General features: G+C 34.9%; 1 protein-coding gene across 2 annotated transcripts in view; it reads right to left on the bottom strand.

Annotated features, from left to right (window-relative positions):
* CSMD1 (CUB and Sushi multiple domains 1) overlaps positions 1–19,791 on the bottom strand; it is a 1,151,643-nt gene that overhangs the window by 148,251 nt on the left and 983,601 nt on the right. For both annotated transcript variants that reach the window (XM_035319885.1, XM_035319886.1), the window contains exons 38-40: positions 9,668–9,786; positions 5,929–5,998; positions 2,538–2,654 (exon numbers count right to left, since the gene is read on the bottom strand). In XM_035319885.1, coding sequence (XP_035175776.1) covers positions 2,538–2,654; positions 5,929–5,998; positions 9,668–9,786 — 306 coding nt within the window. The remainder of the gene's footprint in view (positions 1–2,537; positions 2,655–5,928; positions 5,999–9,667; positions 9,787–19,791) is intronic.

Raw genomic sequence — 19,791 nt, 5'->3', positions numbered from 1 at the left:
GCACTTTCAGTCTGTTTAAAAGATTGGGATTTTAGTAGTGACTTCTTTTAGATGATCAGTATATTTTCATGTAATGAAGAGAGCAGTATACTTGTGTGACTTTTAGCTCCCAATATTTTATTGTTGAATTTTGTTTAAGCACATCCACATGCTTGTACTAAATCAATAAAATCATCCAATTAGGAAGTCTGAATACATATCAAAAATGTATAGGAATAAAGGGATATTTACTAAGAAAGGAAGTCATGTGAGGTTAATTATTTCAGTAGAATTTGAATTAGTCAGTAAGTGTTCATAAATGTCCTCTTGCTCAGTTTTTGTGCATGGTGCCACTTGTTCAGTACCACATCAAAATATGTGAAAATAAATAAATAAATAAATAAAATCTGGAGAATTATTCAATTTTGTAAATATTTCCCATTTTTCTCTGGTTTGATGTATTTATTCTGATATGAAAGAATGAATGCAGACAAGCTTATACCCATAATTAAACAGTGTCCAAGATTTTGCAGTGGAAGTTCTCTGCGAAACATCACATCAATCACATTGACTAAACCTGGTGTAAAGACATTATCTGTGGGTTATTTGAGAAACTTTGGAAAAAAGAGAAAACCCTGTAGCAACTTTATGGTAAAAAATGTCATTTCTCTGTGTTTTTGAAAACAATGACAGATCAATGGCATGAACGTCTTGTACCTGTTAAATCCCTTGTCAAACAAAATCATAATATTTTATAGTTATAAGATCACTGTTACAAGGGAATTTCTGAGAACTGAGAGGGATAATAATAGGACACCGCTAACTCTTGTGAAATTAATCCATGAATATTGTCCACATGGAAAGGCTTAAAAAAGACTGACTGAGAAATTTGAAGGACTGATTTTAGAAGGCAGTATAGTAGAAACCTAATTAGTATTCAGTCCAGAACAGTTGCTCATCATTTATATTTTCTACAAATGTAGCCTTAGAATGCCAAAATCAGCCTAAGACTATCTGTAACTATGATGGATCAGTTTTACCAGCTACACACTGATAAAGGGTACTGTGTTAACAGTTAGTTTTGAGAGGCACCTGCTGAAAGATTTTTCTTGAACTATTTTCAATAATTATTTTTTCTCCATCTTGCTATAGCTCCTAATATACGTGACATCAGATTTGTACTACTGAACATATGTTTCTTTTGTAAAACTAGACCTTTAAAAGGTTCTTTGCTTTAATAAGGCCATCTGACTTAAAATCAACAGTAGCACATGTCCAAATTCAGAAGCTCAGTTCATATATGCAGGTATTGACAGGATTGCTAATCACCAAGCACATTCTTTTACATTCTTTTAACTATTTGTTAACATTATTTTAACTCTAAGTCTCTGTCCCAATTTGTTCACCTCACTCTGAATTCTTCCAGGCAGTTTTTGTAAGAAAGTACAAAGTAATGACCAATGGATTCTAACAAAGTTTCTGACTGAAATCTTAGAGTTGAAAGATATTAACATTTTCATGCTGTTTTCATTAAACTTGGTTATTATCAAATCAATGTTGGCAGCTTTTTAACATTTTTTTTCAAATAATCCATGCTATCCAAGAAAGATTAGGGGACCAGACCTATTGCACTTACATCATGCAACAATCTACCCCTAATTTTGTTTTCATAGACTTACATCAACCACTGTTCAAACTATTCACAGTAGTAGCACAGTATGTCTACAAATTAACTTAGTATAATATACTTGATGTAAGTAGTACATCTTACTACATAAATGCCTCTTATGAAAGCAAATGGAAAGCATAGAAAATAAAATCATTTCTAGAGATGGGTATAGTGAATTTAATAATAAGCTTTTAAAATTATTTTTTTTTTTTTAATTTGAGAACGAGCATTGAATTCACAGTATGTGGCATAATGCTTCACAGCAAGAAAATTATTCCCCTTTTATTTCTGTTAATGATAGAAGGTTGTTTTATACATGCAGTTATAGATCACTTATTATCCATGATTACCTTATCAGCTTAATTATTATTATTTTTATGACATTTTCAGTATGACAATAGTTGTAAGGCAAACCTGTAAGAGTTTCTAGGTTGGCAGTTGTTACCTGGGATTTGGAATACAGCTTTAAAATGTTTTTAACCAAATTCATAGTGCTAGAAAGAAAATTTTGTCCATTTTCTTAGAACATACAAAAATGCTGTTAAGAGGTCACTTGGAGGACTATAAAAGGATATTAAACAGAAGACCTCTAGTTAAATTAGAAGTCACATTATGTATTTCATCTGACATCTTTATGCAGCAGATTTCATTTGCTTTGAAACCAGTTTCTGAGACACACTGAATTTTACAAGTAACAAGCTGTTTTGCCAAAGACACATTTCTAAACTCCCAACCATTTTCAATTCAAAAGATAGTGCATATTTATGTAGTAGGTAGACAATACATTTAACTGGATAACATCTATCTCATACTGGAAATTAGAATATTCTTATTTATATTTAAATCTGATTATTCCAAATAATTCATTTCCATATATAAGTTTACTTACCATATCCAATAGGCAATGAAATTTTCCATGTACAGTCCAAGTTACTAGGGTAATTTCCAGGAAAACCAGGGCTCAGGATCACACCACCCATATTTGTCAGAGTTCCACCACATTTAGCTATTAAAAGTAAAAAGAAAGTCACTGTCTACTTAGTAATGTTAATTATTAATATCTGTCATATGATTACTACAAAAACTTATTTTACATTTTATTCCCATGATCCCCAAGCAGTTAAATTTATCACAGTCAAAACGTGCCTTATGAAAGAGAGAAAAAAATAATAATTTAAGTTAGAAAAAAATGCTTAATCCATGCAATATGTTCACTGTGGTAAAAATGTCTGATGCTACGTAGAGATAGGCTCCATATTTGGAGAAACAGATTTGGAATTAAACTGAATTATAACCATGATCCATGACATGGTAGTAAATCTACTAGCCAATATAGCTAAAACTGTACTAGAGTTAAAACCAACCAAACAAAACCCAACAAAACAAAAAGCACAGTTCTTTCTTTATTTCACAGAGGACTGACTAACTGCATAACAGAAGTTTGCTTACTACCTCTGTGTTTTCTTTAGGCAGTTCACGTGTAGAGAGTGAAAAGACATTTGCATCATTTAGGATGACATAAAACTAATTATACAAAGCAAATCATAAAGGAGTGGCTGACTCTACATCTTGGTTAAGATGACAATATGAAGGAAAAATTACTTCAAGAAATCTAATTCAAATCATTATTTAAGGAATCATTACTTTTAAACCCATGAGTCTTCACACCAGCCATTACAAAGATGGTACCAGAACTCTGATACTATGATACTGTGAATTGCAATAATTGTATTGAAAAAATGAAAATGGTCTACTGGTTAGACCTTATAAGAAATTGAAAATAGGAAAAACTCCATCCAAAAAATTAGAAATCAGTCTCAAACATTTCAAATATATCTACCTTTCTGTGAGGTTAAATGCACTATTTAGTGAAAAAAAAGATTTTGTTGTGCATTTCTAGAAAAATAAACATTTTTAAGGGTTGGTGGGGTCATTTTAAGGATGGATTTGTTTTTGTGGGGCCATTTAAGCTTCCAGGACAGTAGAATTCCATGAACTAAAAGGAGAAAAAGTAAAAATAAAAATAAATAAAAGTATATACTGTTTGCAAACAGGAACTATATTTAATACAGAGTGAAATGTAAGATTAATACACACATATATACAAAAAGCCAGTTGTGTGAAGAAAATTTCCATTTCTATAACTGATTTGAACGAACTACCCTGCCTCCATGTTAACTGGAAGTTGAAAATACAAAATAATATGTAGATAAGCCCAATTCTGACAAGGAATCTTTAAAATAATTTCAGATTAATATTAATGGATATCATCACAATCTTTTAAATTCTTTTTAGATATGAAGCTAAAAAAACACAGCTTTTGCTGACTGAATATTTATGTTAAAAGCATTCACTGATGAATTGCAAGGCTGAAGTAACAGCATTATAACAGAGCTCTGCTTCTCTCCTCTTAATTTCTGCTTTTTCTTGAAATGAGCATGAGAACAGACAACAGAATCTTGACTTTCCTAAACTTTGCTTAATCAGAAACAATATTCCACACAGGGAAAACACGGATCTGCTGAATAACGTCTTTGTGTACTTAAAGGGAAACTTCTTTTTCAATGAACTTTTTAATTCAGCACCTTTTAATGACTTCATCAAATGAAAAGATCCAGCCTCTTTTGTATCTCTAGACCTCTGTAATTCCACTATCCCAGAAGGCTTAGTCCTTGCCCCTGCTGTGGAGAAGGCATATTCTGCAGCAGAACAGGGGTCTGCAGTGTGCAGGGGGTTCCTGCACTAGGGCAGCCCCAGGAGGGAGCCACCAGGAGCAGGCAGTCCTCACAAGAGCTGCTGGTGAGTTGTGAGCAGGGCCAGGAGCAGTAGCAGCCACCCCACAATCATACAAAACAGCCCCTAGGTAGAGCAAGTGACCGGACTGAGGCAAACAGGGCGGGCAAACAGGGCATGGCACATCAGCCTGGGCACAGCATGGTAGTTCGAGCATAAGGGCCAACAGGGAAGGCAGAAGGTGTGCCAGTTTCTTCTTTTCTGGGAGCAACAAGAAGCAGCCTCCTGATGCAATAGAAATGGTGTCCACCCACTGCAACAGCCAGGCTGAGGCTGAAGAGTTCTCCTCTGTCCTCCCAGTTGGAGACTGAGACCCAAGAAGAAGGAGATGATGGATCAAGTGAATGACTGGCTGTGTGGCTGGTGATCAGGATTTGGGGTTCTACGATCTCAGTCACACTTTTGAGAGATCAGGCATGCTGACACAAGATGGGGTGTACCTGACCAGGTGGGGCAAAAGCATTCTAGGCAGCAAGCTGGCAGGACTTAGTAGCAGAGCTTTAAACTATACTCAGCTGGGGAAATGGGTGTACCTCTGAGTGACCTGGGAACCTGGAAATACTGACACTTTAGGAAGCAACAAGGTTGCTTCCAAGGTACCTGTGAATTGTCCCAAAGGAATTAGGAACAGCTTGTCTAAAAATGTGATGCAGTCAATAGCCCAGCTGAAGTGATCTTGGGGAATATGAGAAGGCTCATATTGCATAATGAGGTTCAACAAGTTCAAGTGCATGGTGCTGCACCTGGGTTAGTGCAATCCCAGACATGAGGACAGACTGGGAGAAGAATTCATGGAAAGCAGCCCTGCAAAGAAGGACTTGGGGGTTCTGGTGGACAAAAAGCCGAACATGAACCAGCAGGGAGCACTTGCAGCCCAGAAGACCAACTGCATCCTGGGCTGCATCAACAGAGGAGTGGCCAAGGGAGGGGATTGTCCTCATCTACTACTACCTTGCGAAGCCCCATTTGGAGTGCTCCGTTCAGGTCTGGGGCCCCCAGCACATGAAAGATGTGGACCTGTTAAGAGGGTCTAGAGGAGGGCCACGAGGATGATCAGAGAGGCTGAGAGAGCTGGGGATGTACAGCCTGGAGAAGAGAAGGCTCTGGGGTGACCTTGTTGCCTTTAAGTACGTAAAGTAGGCTTATAAAAAAGATAGTGAGCGACTTTTTACTCAGGCAGATAATGATAAGACAAGAGCGAATGATTTTAAACTACAAAAGAGTAGGTTTAGATGAAACATTAGGAAGAAACTCTTCTCTCAGAGGGTGGTGAGGCATTGGAACAGGTTGCCCAGAGAAGCTGTGGATGCCCCATCCCTGGAGTATGTTCAAGACCAGCTTGGATGGGGCCCTGGGCCATCTGATCTAGCAGGTGGCATCCCTGTTCATGCAGGCGGTTGGAACTAGGTGATCTTTAAGGTCTTTTCCAAGCCATTCTATAATTCTGTGATGTTCAGAACACAATATAAACAAGTAAGTATCCATACCAATGCAGAGAGGAGATGGATAGTTCCAACGTCGAACTGTTCCTGGCATACAAGAAATATGAGAACGGCCCTGTTTGGAAAGGGAAAAATATGACATGTTAGATACTCATTATGGGACCTGCCAGCAAGGCAGAGATACAAAGGACTTCCTGGCTCATCACATACATTTTTTCATACATCAACCAACTGCATTATAATCACTTTCATGAATTTGTTAAACTATTTTCAAATACTTCAGCTTTCATCATCTTTTTTCTGCTGGCTAAATGTTCTGAAATGCTCTTCCTTTAATAACTTGAAAACCTCTTCAAAATTTCAGACTAAGAAGGTTATTTCAGACTAAGGCTGGTTATGAGAGAGAAGCAGCTGACTGCACATTCATATGGTCAAATCAGTTCACTCCCCATTTCATTCCAGCGCCCTGGTCCACAGTGTGAGCATACGAGTTCACATTCAGGCTACAGTCTGGAATGAGTCAACCATTGCTCTGAGAAATACAGACAGAAATTTGTTCCACAACTGCTTGTTACAGATGGTATGGATGTGGACCATGCCAAAAAAAAGTCATCCACAATTACCAGAAGGCCTTGAACTCTCGCATACCCTCACAGTATGACCCACTGCACGCATGCAATATCTTGGCAGACAGCTATAAAAGTACAAGTGCCTTTTTATTTAGCTGTCATGTTTAATTTATTCTTCCTATTTTGAATAAATATCCCAAGAACCAATCAGAATCACATGGTAGCTGGAAGTGAAAAACGTCACAGCTGTAATCTGCAAAACCTACTCCCACATACACTTCAGGGTGGTTGCCCTGAAATGGCTGCAAAATGCCCTCAGCTTTAGTTGCACCAGCAACAGTTCAAGCTGAAAACCTAACAGTAGCACAAACAAAAGCCTTTTTTTTTTTTTTTTTTTTTTTTTGGTCTTTTTTTTGTGTGTGTGTCATTTCTCTCCTCTGAGGAACTCAGTTTATGCATTCTGCAGTTGGAATGCAAATGCTGAATAAACTGGCATGAGTGAAAGAGTCTGATATAATGAATGAGACATAGACTGAGAGCTAGGTATAGTTCTGCTGTTAATAATTTGGATATATATTAAATTGGAAGAGTCACATCTCTTGTTTGTTTTTATGAAGTGTATTAAGAGCCTGTTACTAAGGTAACACATTTTATCAATATATTATGCAAATTTATTTAAAATATTATCTGTCCAAAGCAATCCAATTCTCAGAAAAATAAGATTGAATAAGTAAACTAGTAAAAGAAAATACATTTGATGAATTCATTCTCATGCTATTTGTTATGTTAAAAAAAAAAAAAAACAAACCACCATACTAATTTGAATAAGATTCATACAGATTCGAATTATATAGGATAAAACTATCTTAAATAATCATTTAGTTAAATATATTTAAACAACCTCTGAAATACAAACTGAAGCATTTTGGAAAAAAATAGAAGTAAAAAAATCACATTCAAAATTGACAAAAAGTATTTTTCTTATGAGAATAAACTTTAATTTAAAAAATGATAAATTTATGAGAATAAACTTTAATTTAAGGGAAAAATATCTGTGCACTTATTGTCTGATTTTAGTTACTTGCAAAATGGATGAAGTATTGAATAATTTACTTAATTCAATATTTCCTGGTTTATTTTATCCTCTCTTCCCCATCTTCCATGATTGCATTTTTATGATGTGAGCTGGAGTTAGGGAAGCCATAATTTAACTACCACAGTCATATAAAAGCTAAAATCAGATCTATAAAAGATCTTTTGAAAAATAAAGTGAAATGATTCCTCTGGTTTCAAGCCTCCCTCCAACAAGAGCACACCCTGATTTCAGTCTTTCAAAGTTCCCTCCTGGGGGGAGACACTTAATCCTATAGCTAGCAATTACCTTTCTTAGGCATCTCTGGGTAGTAGTTTAAGCTCTATGACTTTTCTGGTAAGTCTCAATTATAAACTAATCCACACCTGATTGTTATTGCTGGCTGTTAATAAGTTCTCTAAAGACTGGGGGTAAATTCATATCTAAAGTGGAAAACAAAACAAAACAAAACAAAAACGATACAGAAATGTGTATGGATATGCAAAGTTATGCTTGGTCTATACTTGTTGAATAGCAAATATATTGTGCCTCACAATACTTTACTTTCATTATTTATATATAAATTTTTTTGGAGCCATTTTTATTCATCTTGGCTGAGCAACATCTGATACATAAATCTGTGTGTATTTTCTTACAGCAGTCTATATAGTATAGATACCCTCATTACTATCTTGAAAAGGTTCATAGTCTTTCCTATGTATTCATTTTTGAATTTAGTCATCGAAAACTTTTTATGCTTAAGACAAGATCACAAAACCATTTTTTTATATTAGTCAGATTCCACTAAATTTGTCTGTGTGGAAATAGAATTAAGAAGTCATGTTAAGGAACAATATGCAATGAAATTTTAAGGAAGTTACTTCATTATAGTATCCCTCTAAGTATAAAAACATACGTGCAGTTAGTCATATTCAAGGACTACAGAAAAGATACACACAAAAGACATCTTGTGGGTTTGTGACAGTGATATACACGCTGAATTTAGCATTACCACAGATCAGCTTCTTATGTGCAGATCTCTTCAGTACAAACACATGATTATTTTATACTAATACTGTATCTTTTGAAATAACACTTTAGAATTTGCTCTAAGTAAAATAGGCCCAAAACATCAAGACAGGGATAACTATGTGTATCTTCAAAATGTTTCCCATACATTCCTACTATTTCTGAAGTATTCCTTCATTCTAATGTGAATTAATCCACCTCAATATTTCAGTAATACTATTTTCAGTATGGACAGAAAATTGAATGAGACTGTATCTTGAGGGTTTATCTATATCTAATACATGTCATAAAAAACAGAACCATATCCATTTTTTTTTATATGGAAAAAATATCACAAGCAGGAGTCTATCCATCAAACCTAAACAGTATAATATTAGATACCCATGCTAACCTTTTGATATCTTAATCAGTGAAGAAATGTGATACTTTCAAAGGAGGTACCTGTCCTAACAATGAATAGTCTTAGGATGAGTCATTTTTTGGAAGTGGGTGGTTGTTTCATGTCTACAGTGGGAGGCTAAATAGCCTATTCAGATTAGATAAAATGGTTTTCAGATTGAATAAATTGGATTAGATGTTATTCCATCTCAAGAGGAATCAGTTAGTGTAAGTTAATTTTCTCACTTTGTTGTATCAGATCACTGCTATAGGCTATACCCAATAATCAGATGTTTGACTGTTTCTGAGCAGAATAGGTAATCCCATTACATATCTCTACTGCCTACTGCTAAAATTTCCCTTAGAAGAACTACTTCCAAAAAATGGAAAAACATTGGGAAAAAATGGTTTCAATAAGCATAGTACTAAAATCATTTTCTAGAGAAAATATTTTAGCCATGTCATTTCCTTATCCATTTGATGTTTTTACTACTCAATGGTATTTTAAGATATAAGACACACAAGATGTGCCAGACACATTTACTGAGGGCCCAACATGCACATTCATGGTTTTATATTGTTGGAATATTCATATAGAGTCTAATTAAATCACCTATATGCATACACTAGAGACTCTACTAAAAAAGCTTTTGGTAGATTCTGGTACCATTCTGTTGCATTACTCCACAGTTTATATTTTGAAGAAAAAGAAAGAAAGAAAGAAAGAAAGAAATACCTGTAATGTATATCCTGGCTCACACTGAAATGACAAAACATCATTCACCATGTATCTGTCACCTGATTTGATCCCATTGCTAGGAATTACTGGTTCTGGACAGGCAGCAAGACCTACAGCTGAGGAAAGTAAAAACAAAACAAAAAAGAATAAATAAGTAGACAACCTCTCTTTGTTGAGATTTTCTAATTAATTCTTTCAACAGTATAATTTGTTTTTAACGGAACATTAATTAAAATGTATTTCAACATTAACCTGATCTGTTGTTTTAAGCACAGGAATTTTCAGAACGACCCTGCAAAATACAAGTTTTATGACTGAAACACAAAGATTATACACTGCAGCTGTACCAATTATCATGTCATGTTGATATGACATACTACATCATTTTATTGTCTTCAAACAGTATGTTAATTCTAGGATATTATACATATATATATATATATTTAACTTCTGCACTTTTCCTTTTAGTAAGAGAAACAGAGACAAAGTACATATGTATGTTCTCTCTTTTCAGCAACAAAAGAGGAAAAACTACTGAGGTTAGATGGTTAGATAGCTAGGGACCAAGGGTATTCCTTATGTTTAGACAATTTGATCTCATATGTTGACTATAAAGAAGTTCAGACATCTGAAATTTAGAACTTTAAACCTGAAACTAAATCTTTGCATAGGTGTGACAGAACAGTCTCCGTTCTTAACTATTTTTAGCCAGGTGTTAGCAAACAGATTATTAGCTTTATAAAAACTATCCATGACTGGTAATTGCTCAAACGTGTTCCCCTACATTTGGCAACCCAACCAACCAATTTACACTTTTTGCCAAGTATATATCACTTTTATATTTTTTCTTTTGTGTCTCTCTAAGGATTTAGTCGACACAACACAAAACTAAATATAACCTCAGCTAACTAAGCTAAAATGCTTCAAATGATAAAGACAGTTGGCAAGATGCTCATTGGATTTGAAAATCTCATGTTTTTAAGATTTGTTTTGCAAACAAAAGGACCACTAGAAATAGTTTGTTAGTTTATGGTCTGTTTACAAAATCTCGTTTCACAGAAGTTTGAAATAGCTTTTATACGTTCTCCTGAAATTGTTGTTGCTGAACAATTTTTGTTTCTTTCTGGAAATAGGTTTCATAGTCATGTACATTCTTTATATGTCCTGTGCCCTTGAGTCTTACTACATTTCATTTTTTTCAGGTATTAGCAGTGATAATGGCAAGCTAATCTAATGCTGAATGGCAGCTATTAAGCTATGAAGTACAATCTTTAAAACAACTGCTGCAAGAGTCATTAAACTAAACATTTTCTAATTAACACATAAAGAATTATTTAAGAGTTAAAAGCTACAGGATCTCTCTGAAGTACTTTTGTGATACAATGTATAATTTAAGAAAATATCTGAACTCAATATAAAGCTATTCAGTAATTGTTACCACAGAGTTTACAAATATTGGCATTCTAACAATATCAGCAACTTTCAAACAACATTATGGTGACTCCATGTGGCGAATAGGGACTTCATGGTAATTATGAACTATAGTGTTTAACATAGGCATGAGAATAATATCATCGATGACCTTAATGGTTTTGTTTCAGTTGCAGTTTCCTAGTATCATTCCTTTGGTCAACCACTCTGTGTTCCGTAATACCACAAATGTGCCCATGTCTGAACAATTTCTTTGGGTATGTATAGGCACTAAATAGCCATGATCTGCACCCACACAAACTGCCTCTTTTCTCCAGTATTAAGTAAAAGGTAGCATCTTATTTCAAAAATCACTACACTATATAGACTACTGTTTATTAATTTGAGATAATTTGTTTATTATTATTTATTTATTATTGTTCATTAATTTTAAAAAATTGCTTGTATTCATACAGAACTCAAGTAAATCAAGATGTATTTCTGAATTTCCTTACCCTTCTCACTCTTGAATAGAAAATAAAATAAGAGATATGCTCCAAACACACCATTATTAAGCAAATAAGCCCCTAACAAAGACACTGTGATGAAATGCTTTTAGGTAGAGATATACTTGATGAAATCTATGAATATAAATTTGAGATTTACTTCCTTTCTTCAAGAAATTTATGTTTTGGTTGAACTCAGAACTGTGTGTGTGTTGAGAGTTACAGGTCTGCAGTCTAAATTTGAATCAATGAAGTTATTTTTGCAGATTTTACTGAGTCACAGAAACAGTTTTGTAACACTGACTGCATGGCAATACTAATAATGTGCTTGCAATCTAGCTCTTTCTGTCATTAGTTAAATACCATGCAGAATTTAAATAGACTATAATCAAAAGAAGAGCTTCAAAGTAATTTTCTGTTCAACTGTTAGATATGGTATGACACTACATTTTTTATCTTAATATTTTAATAATTTGATTTAAAAAAAAAAAAAACACTGTTGTTTGCTTTATATTATTGCTACTATTCCTTTGGAATGATACTCATAGAATATTCTATTAGAATATCAAAAAACAGTATGCAAAAGCAACTCATAATTTACTTTATTTGATATACATGACATTAAGAAGCAATATTACTTCCTCAAAAGCAAAGAGAACGTTGGAAACAGAGTAAAATATTTTCAGTCCTCAGCCACATCATTCTATTCATTACATAATATTAACCTATAATCTTTACTTTTGAATAGAAGAACAAAAATAATATGCTCTGTCTTGCTCTTTTCAGCAAAACTATTTACTTGGTATAGTAAAATTTCAATTTAAACTTGTCATAGAGTTCTGTAAAAATCTATGGTATGAAAACTAATATTTTCAAACTTAAATGATTTTAAAACATTCTGATTACAACTAATACAAAAATCTAATGAATGTTTCAGAGAAAGCAAACAAAATTCAGTATCTGGGGACAAATGAAAGAACTTAAATATCCATGACTTTGAAATACATTAAATGAGATTGTATGTGAACAGTCAGTAATAAAGGGAAAACACGTAAAATGTCAAGTCTAAGCAATCAAAAAAGGACAAGGATTGCTTAGTGCATGCTCTTCAGAGCTCTGCTTCTGCTATGCAGTACAAGAGAGAACACATCAACGTCAAGAATGATAACCCTCTTCCTGACCTTCTTCCACTTACTGCCTGATAAATACTTTCTTGGCCTCTGCTGTGCCATAAGACAAACATGCCTCACTTCCATAATTATATACATGCCTAGAATTACCTCAGATTCTGTCCAAACATCACTGCCATTGATGGCAGAAAGAAAATCCTTGCTGGCATATCTGACAATATGAATGCCCATTAGTGTCCATTTCAGAAAGCTGCAAACTGAGCAATATAAGAATTTCTTGACAGCATGACCCAAAGTCACTGGGCTTTCTTTTTTGACTTCCTCCCTCCCACCCTTATGTGACTAACTGAAACATACTGTTCTTCATTACACTACAAACATTAAGCTGGAGTTACTTCTTTCTGTTTTGATGCTGGTGTATATCAGCAACCCAAGTTGTTCTTTCCAAAACTGCATGCTTCAGACACCAGCCTTGAAAATGCATTTACTTTACTGCATTACTGCGAGAGAGCTCAGATTCTTTTCAACAGCCAGAAAGGTGTATAGATATACTGCCAGAATCTAGACCTATTAAGTTAAACTTTCCTCATTTATGACTCACGCTTGCTTTAATAATGGGAAAAGATCTAATTGTGTGAAAGACCTTAATCTGGACTAAACAAAACAAACAAACAAACAAACAAAACCTGTTATTTAGAAGTATGTTTTCTTCTCTTCTAGTCTGATCTTATCCTTCAATTTATTGATATCTTTAAGAAATGCTACAAAAATATTCATTGTTCTCTCCATTATCTCAGTTCCTGAGAACCTTTAGCACTTGAAAACACACGACTGAAAAGCTTCAGAAGAAGAGAAAGTAATTAAAAGTATGCTTATTTTATTGCATGTATTACATCATCTTGGTATACTTGTAAAACAAAGGCTTATAGGAAGAATGACACCGAATCATGCCATGTATCTTAATTCAAGGTAATAAAGCTAGATGACATGATTAAAACACTGACTGCATAAAGCAGGATTTTTATTGAACTATTTCAATTCTAATCATTTCATTTTGATATATTTACACAAGCTTTTAGAGAGGTTTGTGGCCCAGACCTATGTGTCTATGTTCACCATATGTTAAGCTCTTAGAAAAGCAAAACTGACTTCAACTGAGAGGTTCAAGCAGGGTGTTGTGTGAGCAAATTCTCATTATTTTCAGACATTTATTATATTTTATATTTGTTTGTGTATTAAATTAAATACTGAAACTACTAGAATTAATAAAAGAGATTTTAAGACTAGGCTTGAAACATCCGTGCCTACAAATGCAATTGAATTAAACAGACATTTCTAAACCATACTGTTTGGATAGTTTCTTCCTTTGTTCATTAAAATTAAAATGAATTCGATCAAAGGGCAGGAATATTTATTCCTCCTACTGCTGTATGTACTGGAAATGCAACACAGCACATTTTGTTTGGACTTGCCGGTAGTTGTGAAAATAATTGTATTTTTTATTCTACTACAGTTTGGGAGAAAAACATGCATATGAAAGATTAGTTTGAAATATTATTTTCTGTCTTTCCTACAGTTATCTTTTGCATACTTTTTATTGCTTTGTTTGTCATCACAGGTTACTGCAATCAGTTTAACACCTATAATCCTTCTGAAATAACAAGAAATAATGCCACACACTGGCTCTCAACAATACTTTTTATACTATGATAAGAATTACATTTTTCTATGGCACTGACCGATTTCTTCTTTTGATTTTGCTGAGTTCATGTATCTGCCATTCTTAAAAAACAAACAGAAAAAAGTCATAGCATATCCTAGCATACAAATTAGGTAAGACCACTCAACTGGGACAACTAACTCATACATGTATTTTTGATGCCTAACATAAAAAACATGCTAAGGTAAATGACTAAATTGTATTAGTCACCAGAAGACTTGTGTGGTTTTGAAGGCTGCAAGGGGAACATGCTGTCTGCCTAGGTTTACAGAAGCAGACTGACCAGAACATTCTCATGGAAATAAAGACATACACAGAAAGAACTCACAAATGGAGATGACAAGAGTAACACATCGTTAAAAGGAATGCACCTTTTCAAGAAATAAAACAAGGATTATTAAATTATTTAAATTAACTTGAAATATTTAGCATTTAAATAAGCTGTGAGAAGAAGCTGAATTTTTTATAAAGTATTTATGAAGTTTTATAAAGTTACTTTAAAAAAGCAATATGCCGTGTGGAATATATGTGATCATATAAAAGTAAATTAAGTATATTTTACTGAAATAAAGCTATTTTCCCTAACATAGTAACCTAAATCCAGGCATGCTTATTGCATTTACACTTCTGAAAAATACATTTTTAAGTAGAAGTTCCCCTCCATTTATTCTATTATACAAATATGATATATAATATCTATTCCAGATAAATAATAAATAATTTCTCTTCTGAATAAATAATTTAAGGACACTTAAGGACACTCTCCTCTGTTTCTCTTGCTCCTTGGATTTTCTTCTGAGATGAAGGGAATGTTCCCAAGTGATCCTCACTTATTACTGTCTTAATGAAAATTATTTTTTTACACATTTTTGGAAATCTGTCCTTCATCTTTAAAACATTTTTTTTTCCCATATGTCACTCAATTTCCTTTTCTTGTGACTGCATAAAATGAAGGAGAAGCCCTACATTAAACTGCTGAGCTGATGAATGGGCTCAAAATCTATTGCTTTTCCTCTGTCCTCAGCAAAGACCAGCTGAAAGAAGGTAAGATAGTGGGTTCCTGAAAAGCAGCTACTGACAATTGCTACTGCAGTGACTACCTTACTAATTCTCAGAGGGATATCCTTGTAAGCAAAGTATACAGAGAATTTCAGCAACAGGAAAGGAGAGAAATTTTCAAGCTCTCTCCTCCATTCCATAAACTTTTCAAACGTTCAAAAGTTTTTTGTTCTGGAACAAAAACTGAAAACCACGTACTCCGTCACTTAAGTATCATGACCAATAGCTTACATTCTAAAAAACCCAAGTCCAGCTCTGTCCTCTAAACTACTATTAAACATAGGTCTCTGGACTTACTATGGGGTGTCTTTTTTTTTTTTTTTTTTTTTTAACCGTTGTGTATTCCTCGTACATTTCATCTTAGTGTTCTACTACTTTTAATAAAACATTTAAATATAAGGTGAATCCAAATGATTGACCATTTTGGATAGTAATTAGAATGCTGATCCAAATCCAGCTGCAGCTGTTTCATAAAACAGAACAGCCTTAAAAGTAGATATTGAAGACCCCCACTATCACTACGAAGACATTTTTGGTCCTTTCAAACTCCCCCTCAAAAATCAATTTACTCAAAAGGACATTTTTATTCCAAATTTTAAATTGACTTCTGAACCAAAGCTATTTATTTTTTTTCAGTGCTGCTTCAGCCAGTAGGTGACTGAATGATCACAGACTTCAGAATTCATAACCAAATACGAGCAATATTTGCACCTTTTTGCACTGAGAAGTATTTTGTTTTCTGCTTATTTGTTGGTCTAAAAAGGAGACTGCTCAATATAAACCTGTAACTTCTTGCTGCGGTGATTTGCTGAGTTTCTATATTCACAGACACACACAGATATACTGTACTCCTGTTTGCCCTGCAGAGACCGTATACCACACAAGAAAGCAAATTATTCTCTCCTGTCAGACTGTCAACAGAATAGTTAACTAAGCTCTGAATGCCGAATTTTGTTACCTTGACCTGCACTGTTGCATTTCTAAAAAACATTGGCATTCAAATATTGGCACCACTGAAGTCAATAGATGTTTTAGCAGAGCATGGTTGTGAGACTGACAATTAGGAGACAAACAAAAGCATAAATCCAACTGACCTTGCATGTTCCCAAACACTTTTTACTTGTTAATAGAATACATTTTTTTTCAGAAGTTGCAGGGATAATAAAACTGATACAATAAAAGATAAAAAATGAACTTCAAAATGTTCATTGTACACCAAATTCCCAGAATAAATTTGTACTTGCTTAAACCACATACAAAATTACATTTTAACTGTAGGATAAAGGAGAGGATTGGGTAGGAAAAAGTATCTCTGCCAATGCATTGACCAGCTGGGAAGGAGGGGTTCACCATAGGAAGGATGGGGAAGAAGATTACAACCTACATTTCTTTGAAGAAAAGTAAATGGGACAGAACGCAAAAGGCGCATGTTGATGCAATGAGAGAGAGACCTTTGGAAACAAAACAAAAAAAAAAAAAGAAAAAAAAAAAAAAAGAATGAAACAGAATGAACAGAATGAAAGGACACTTGCCTACTTGCCTCAAATATATATATATACTAATGCATCCAGAATGGGAATTAAGCATGATGAACTAGAGCTCCACATATGGTCACAGAACTGCAACATCACTGGAAAAACTGAGATGTGATAGGACAGCTTGCATGTTGGGTAGTATGCTGGACAGGTAAAAGCTCTTCAGGAAGACACAGGCAAGATCATGGGATAGCCTTCCATATGAAGAAGTAGAAAGGCATGGTGCTTCTACATGTCAACATATAGGTCAACAGATTGGGTTAGAGTTTGTGGATCAGGACCAGAGGAAATAAGAAGTATGACATTGTGGAAGGAATGTATTACAAACACCCAATTGGTATGACAAAATAGACAAAGACATTTTAAAATAAGGTAAGGAAATCTCTGTATTACAGGTTCTGGTTCTTATCTGACACTCTAACCTCCCTGGCATAATCTGGAAGAGCAATATAGTGGAACACAACCAACACAAGATGTTTCAGGGTAGGAGGGTAGCTTCTTGATATAGGCACTATGTGGGATAGTGAGGGCAATGCACAGCTGGATCTGATACAGAAAAGAAGGAAATGGTTGGAGATGTATTGGCAGCCTTGGCTGCACTGACCATGAAACAGTGGAACTTAAGATACTACAGCGACTGAGAGTGCAGACCCTAGACTTTATGTGTACACTTCACCTTATCCTGGGAGTTGGTAAGCAGGATGTCAGGATACTAACCTCAGAAGCTCCTCAACGAACTCAAGGAAGTGTACAGGTCTTTAAATACAGCATCCTTCAAGTACAAGAGTGGTCCATCCTTATACTCAGGAAAACAATCAGGGAGCTTATTGCAGAGCTCCTGTGCATAAAGGCAATATACAAGATGTGGAAGCTGGGAGAGACTGACAAGGAGAAATTTCAGAAATATCCACCAGCCACACATCTCAAATGGAGCTGGGATTTGCAAGGGACATATTTGCTTCAGTCTTCACCAACAAGAACTCCCAGGCTTCTGTGTTTAATGGCAGGGGTTCAGGAGCAGAACTACAAGCTGTAGATGAGGATCAAGTCTGAGATTACTTAAGAAGACTCAACCCATGGAACCAGACAGACTGCATAAAAAGGTCCTGAGAAAGATGGCTGATTCTTAAGGATGCTGTTATTTTTCATCTCTGAAAGGTCATGAAGACTCAGGGATGTCACTGGCAAGCAGACAAAAGCAGACATTGCGTCCATCTTAATAAATAAATAAATAAATAAATAAAACAAACAAAAACAAACAAACAATCAAACCAAAAAAACTACAAGCCAGTCAGCCCCATTTCAGTCCCTGGGAAAATCACAGACTGAATTCTCTTGGAATACATTTCTGGGCACCTGAAAAAGGTTATTTGGAAAAGAAAGCATGCACCATGCCTAACCAATCTCATTGCTTTCTGTGATAAAATGACCAGATTTATGGACAAAAGGAGAGCTGTGGATATAAGTTACAACTACTTCAGCAAAGCTTTTGACACCATTTCTCACAAAATTCTTGTAGATAAGGTTTCACATTACAGAATAATAGAATCATGGAATGGTTTGTGTTGGGAGCTTGGCTTTGGTTAAGGACCATCTACTTCCACCACCCCTGCCATGGGAAGGGGCACTTCCCACTAGACCAGGTTGCTCAAAGCCCCATCCAACCTGGCCTTAAACATTTCCAGGGACAGGTCATCAAACTTCTTTGGGCAACCTGTTACAGTGCCTCATAATCCTCTGAGTAAAGAATTTCTTCCTGATGTCTAATCTAAATCTACCATTTTTTTTTAATATAAAGCCATTCCCTCTTGTCCTACCGCTACCCTCCCAGACAAAAAGTCCCTATTGTGCTTTCCTGTAGGCCTGCCCCCTTTAGGTACTGGAAGGCTGCTGTAAGGTCTCCTTGGAGCCTTCTCTTCAGGCTGAACAACTCCAACTCTCTCAGCCTGTCTTTACTGGAGTGGTGCTCCAGCACTTTGATCATCTTCATGGCCCTTCTCTGAACTCACTCCAAAAGGTATACACATCCTTCTTATGTTGGGGGCACCAGAGCTGAACACAGCACTCCAGGTGGGGTCCCAGGAGAGCAGAGTAAAGGGGGACAATAACTTCCCTTGACCTTCTGGCCACACTTCTTTTGATGCAGCCCAGGATATGAATGGCTTTCTGGGCTGCTAGCTCACTTTGTCAATGTTGAAAGCACCATTAGGAAAACAGGACTATGCTCATTCTTACTTCTAGAATATTTTAATGTCTTCCCTGCCAGTGGTGGGACCTTAAAAAACTACATGAACTTGGCGCAGGAAGTAAAAGATGAACAACTGAAAGAAAAGAGAATTTTGCCAAATAGTAGATTCTAAAATATTTCCTGTATAAATAATATTCATAGTCTCAGTCTGCATCACCATTCTGCATCAAAAATAAATCCAACCCAACATGCTTGCATACAAATGCTCGAAATAAACAGGAAACTAAAGTTAAATATAAGACTACTTTGTGGATTATGTTTAGTTTAAAATATTTGTCATGAGCTGAAAATCTGGTCATTCAAAATTCTGTACATATTATTTTATTCATTTTTAAATCTCAATTCTAAATGGTCCTTATTAAAGATTATCCATGTATTTACTTACTTATGTCCACTTCTTAAAAAGATGAATAACAAGGTTATTATTTTAAGTCATTATTAGAATGCATGTAGTACATAAACTCAATTGTCAAGATGATTCTTAAATTCCTTATATAAGAAAACAGACCGTGT

Source organism: Oxyura jamaicensis, chromosome 3 (assembly GCF_011077185.1).
Source record: "Oxyura jamaicensis isolate SHBP4307 breed ruddy duck chromosome 3, BPBGC_Ojam_1.0, whole genome shotgun sequence".
NCBI classification, from domain to species: domain Eukaryota; kingdom Metazoa; phylum Chordata; class Aves; order Anseriformes; family Anatidae; genus Oxyura; species Oxyura jamaicensis.
The sequence above is the reverse complement of the archived record's forward strand: the minus strand, read 5'-3'. Positions and strand labels throughout refer to the sequence as shown.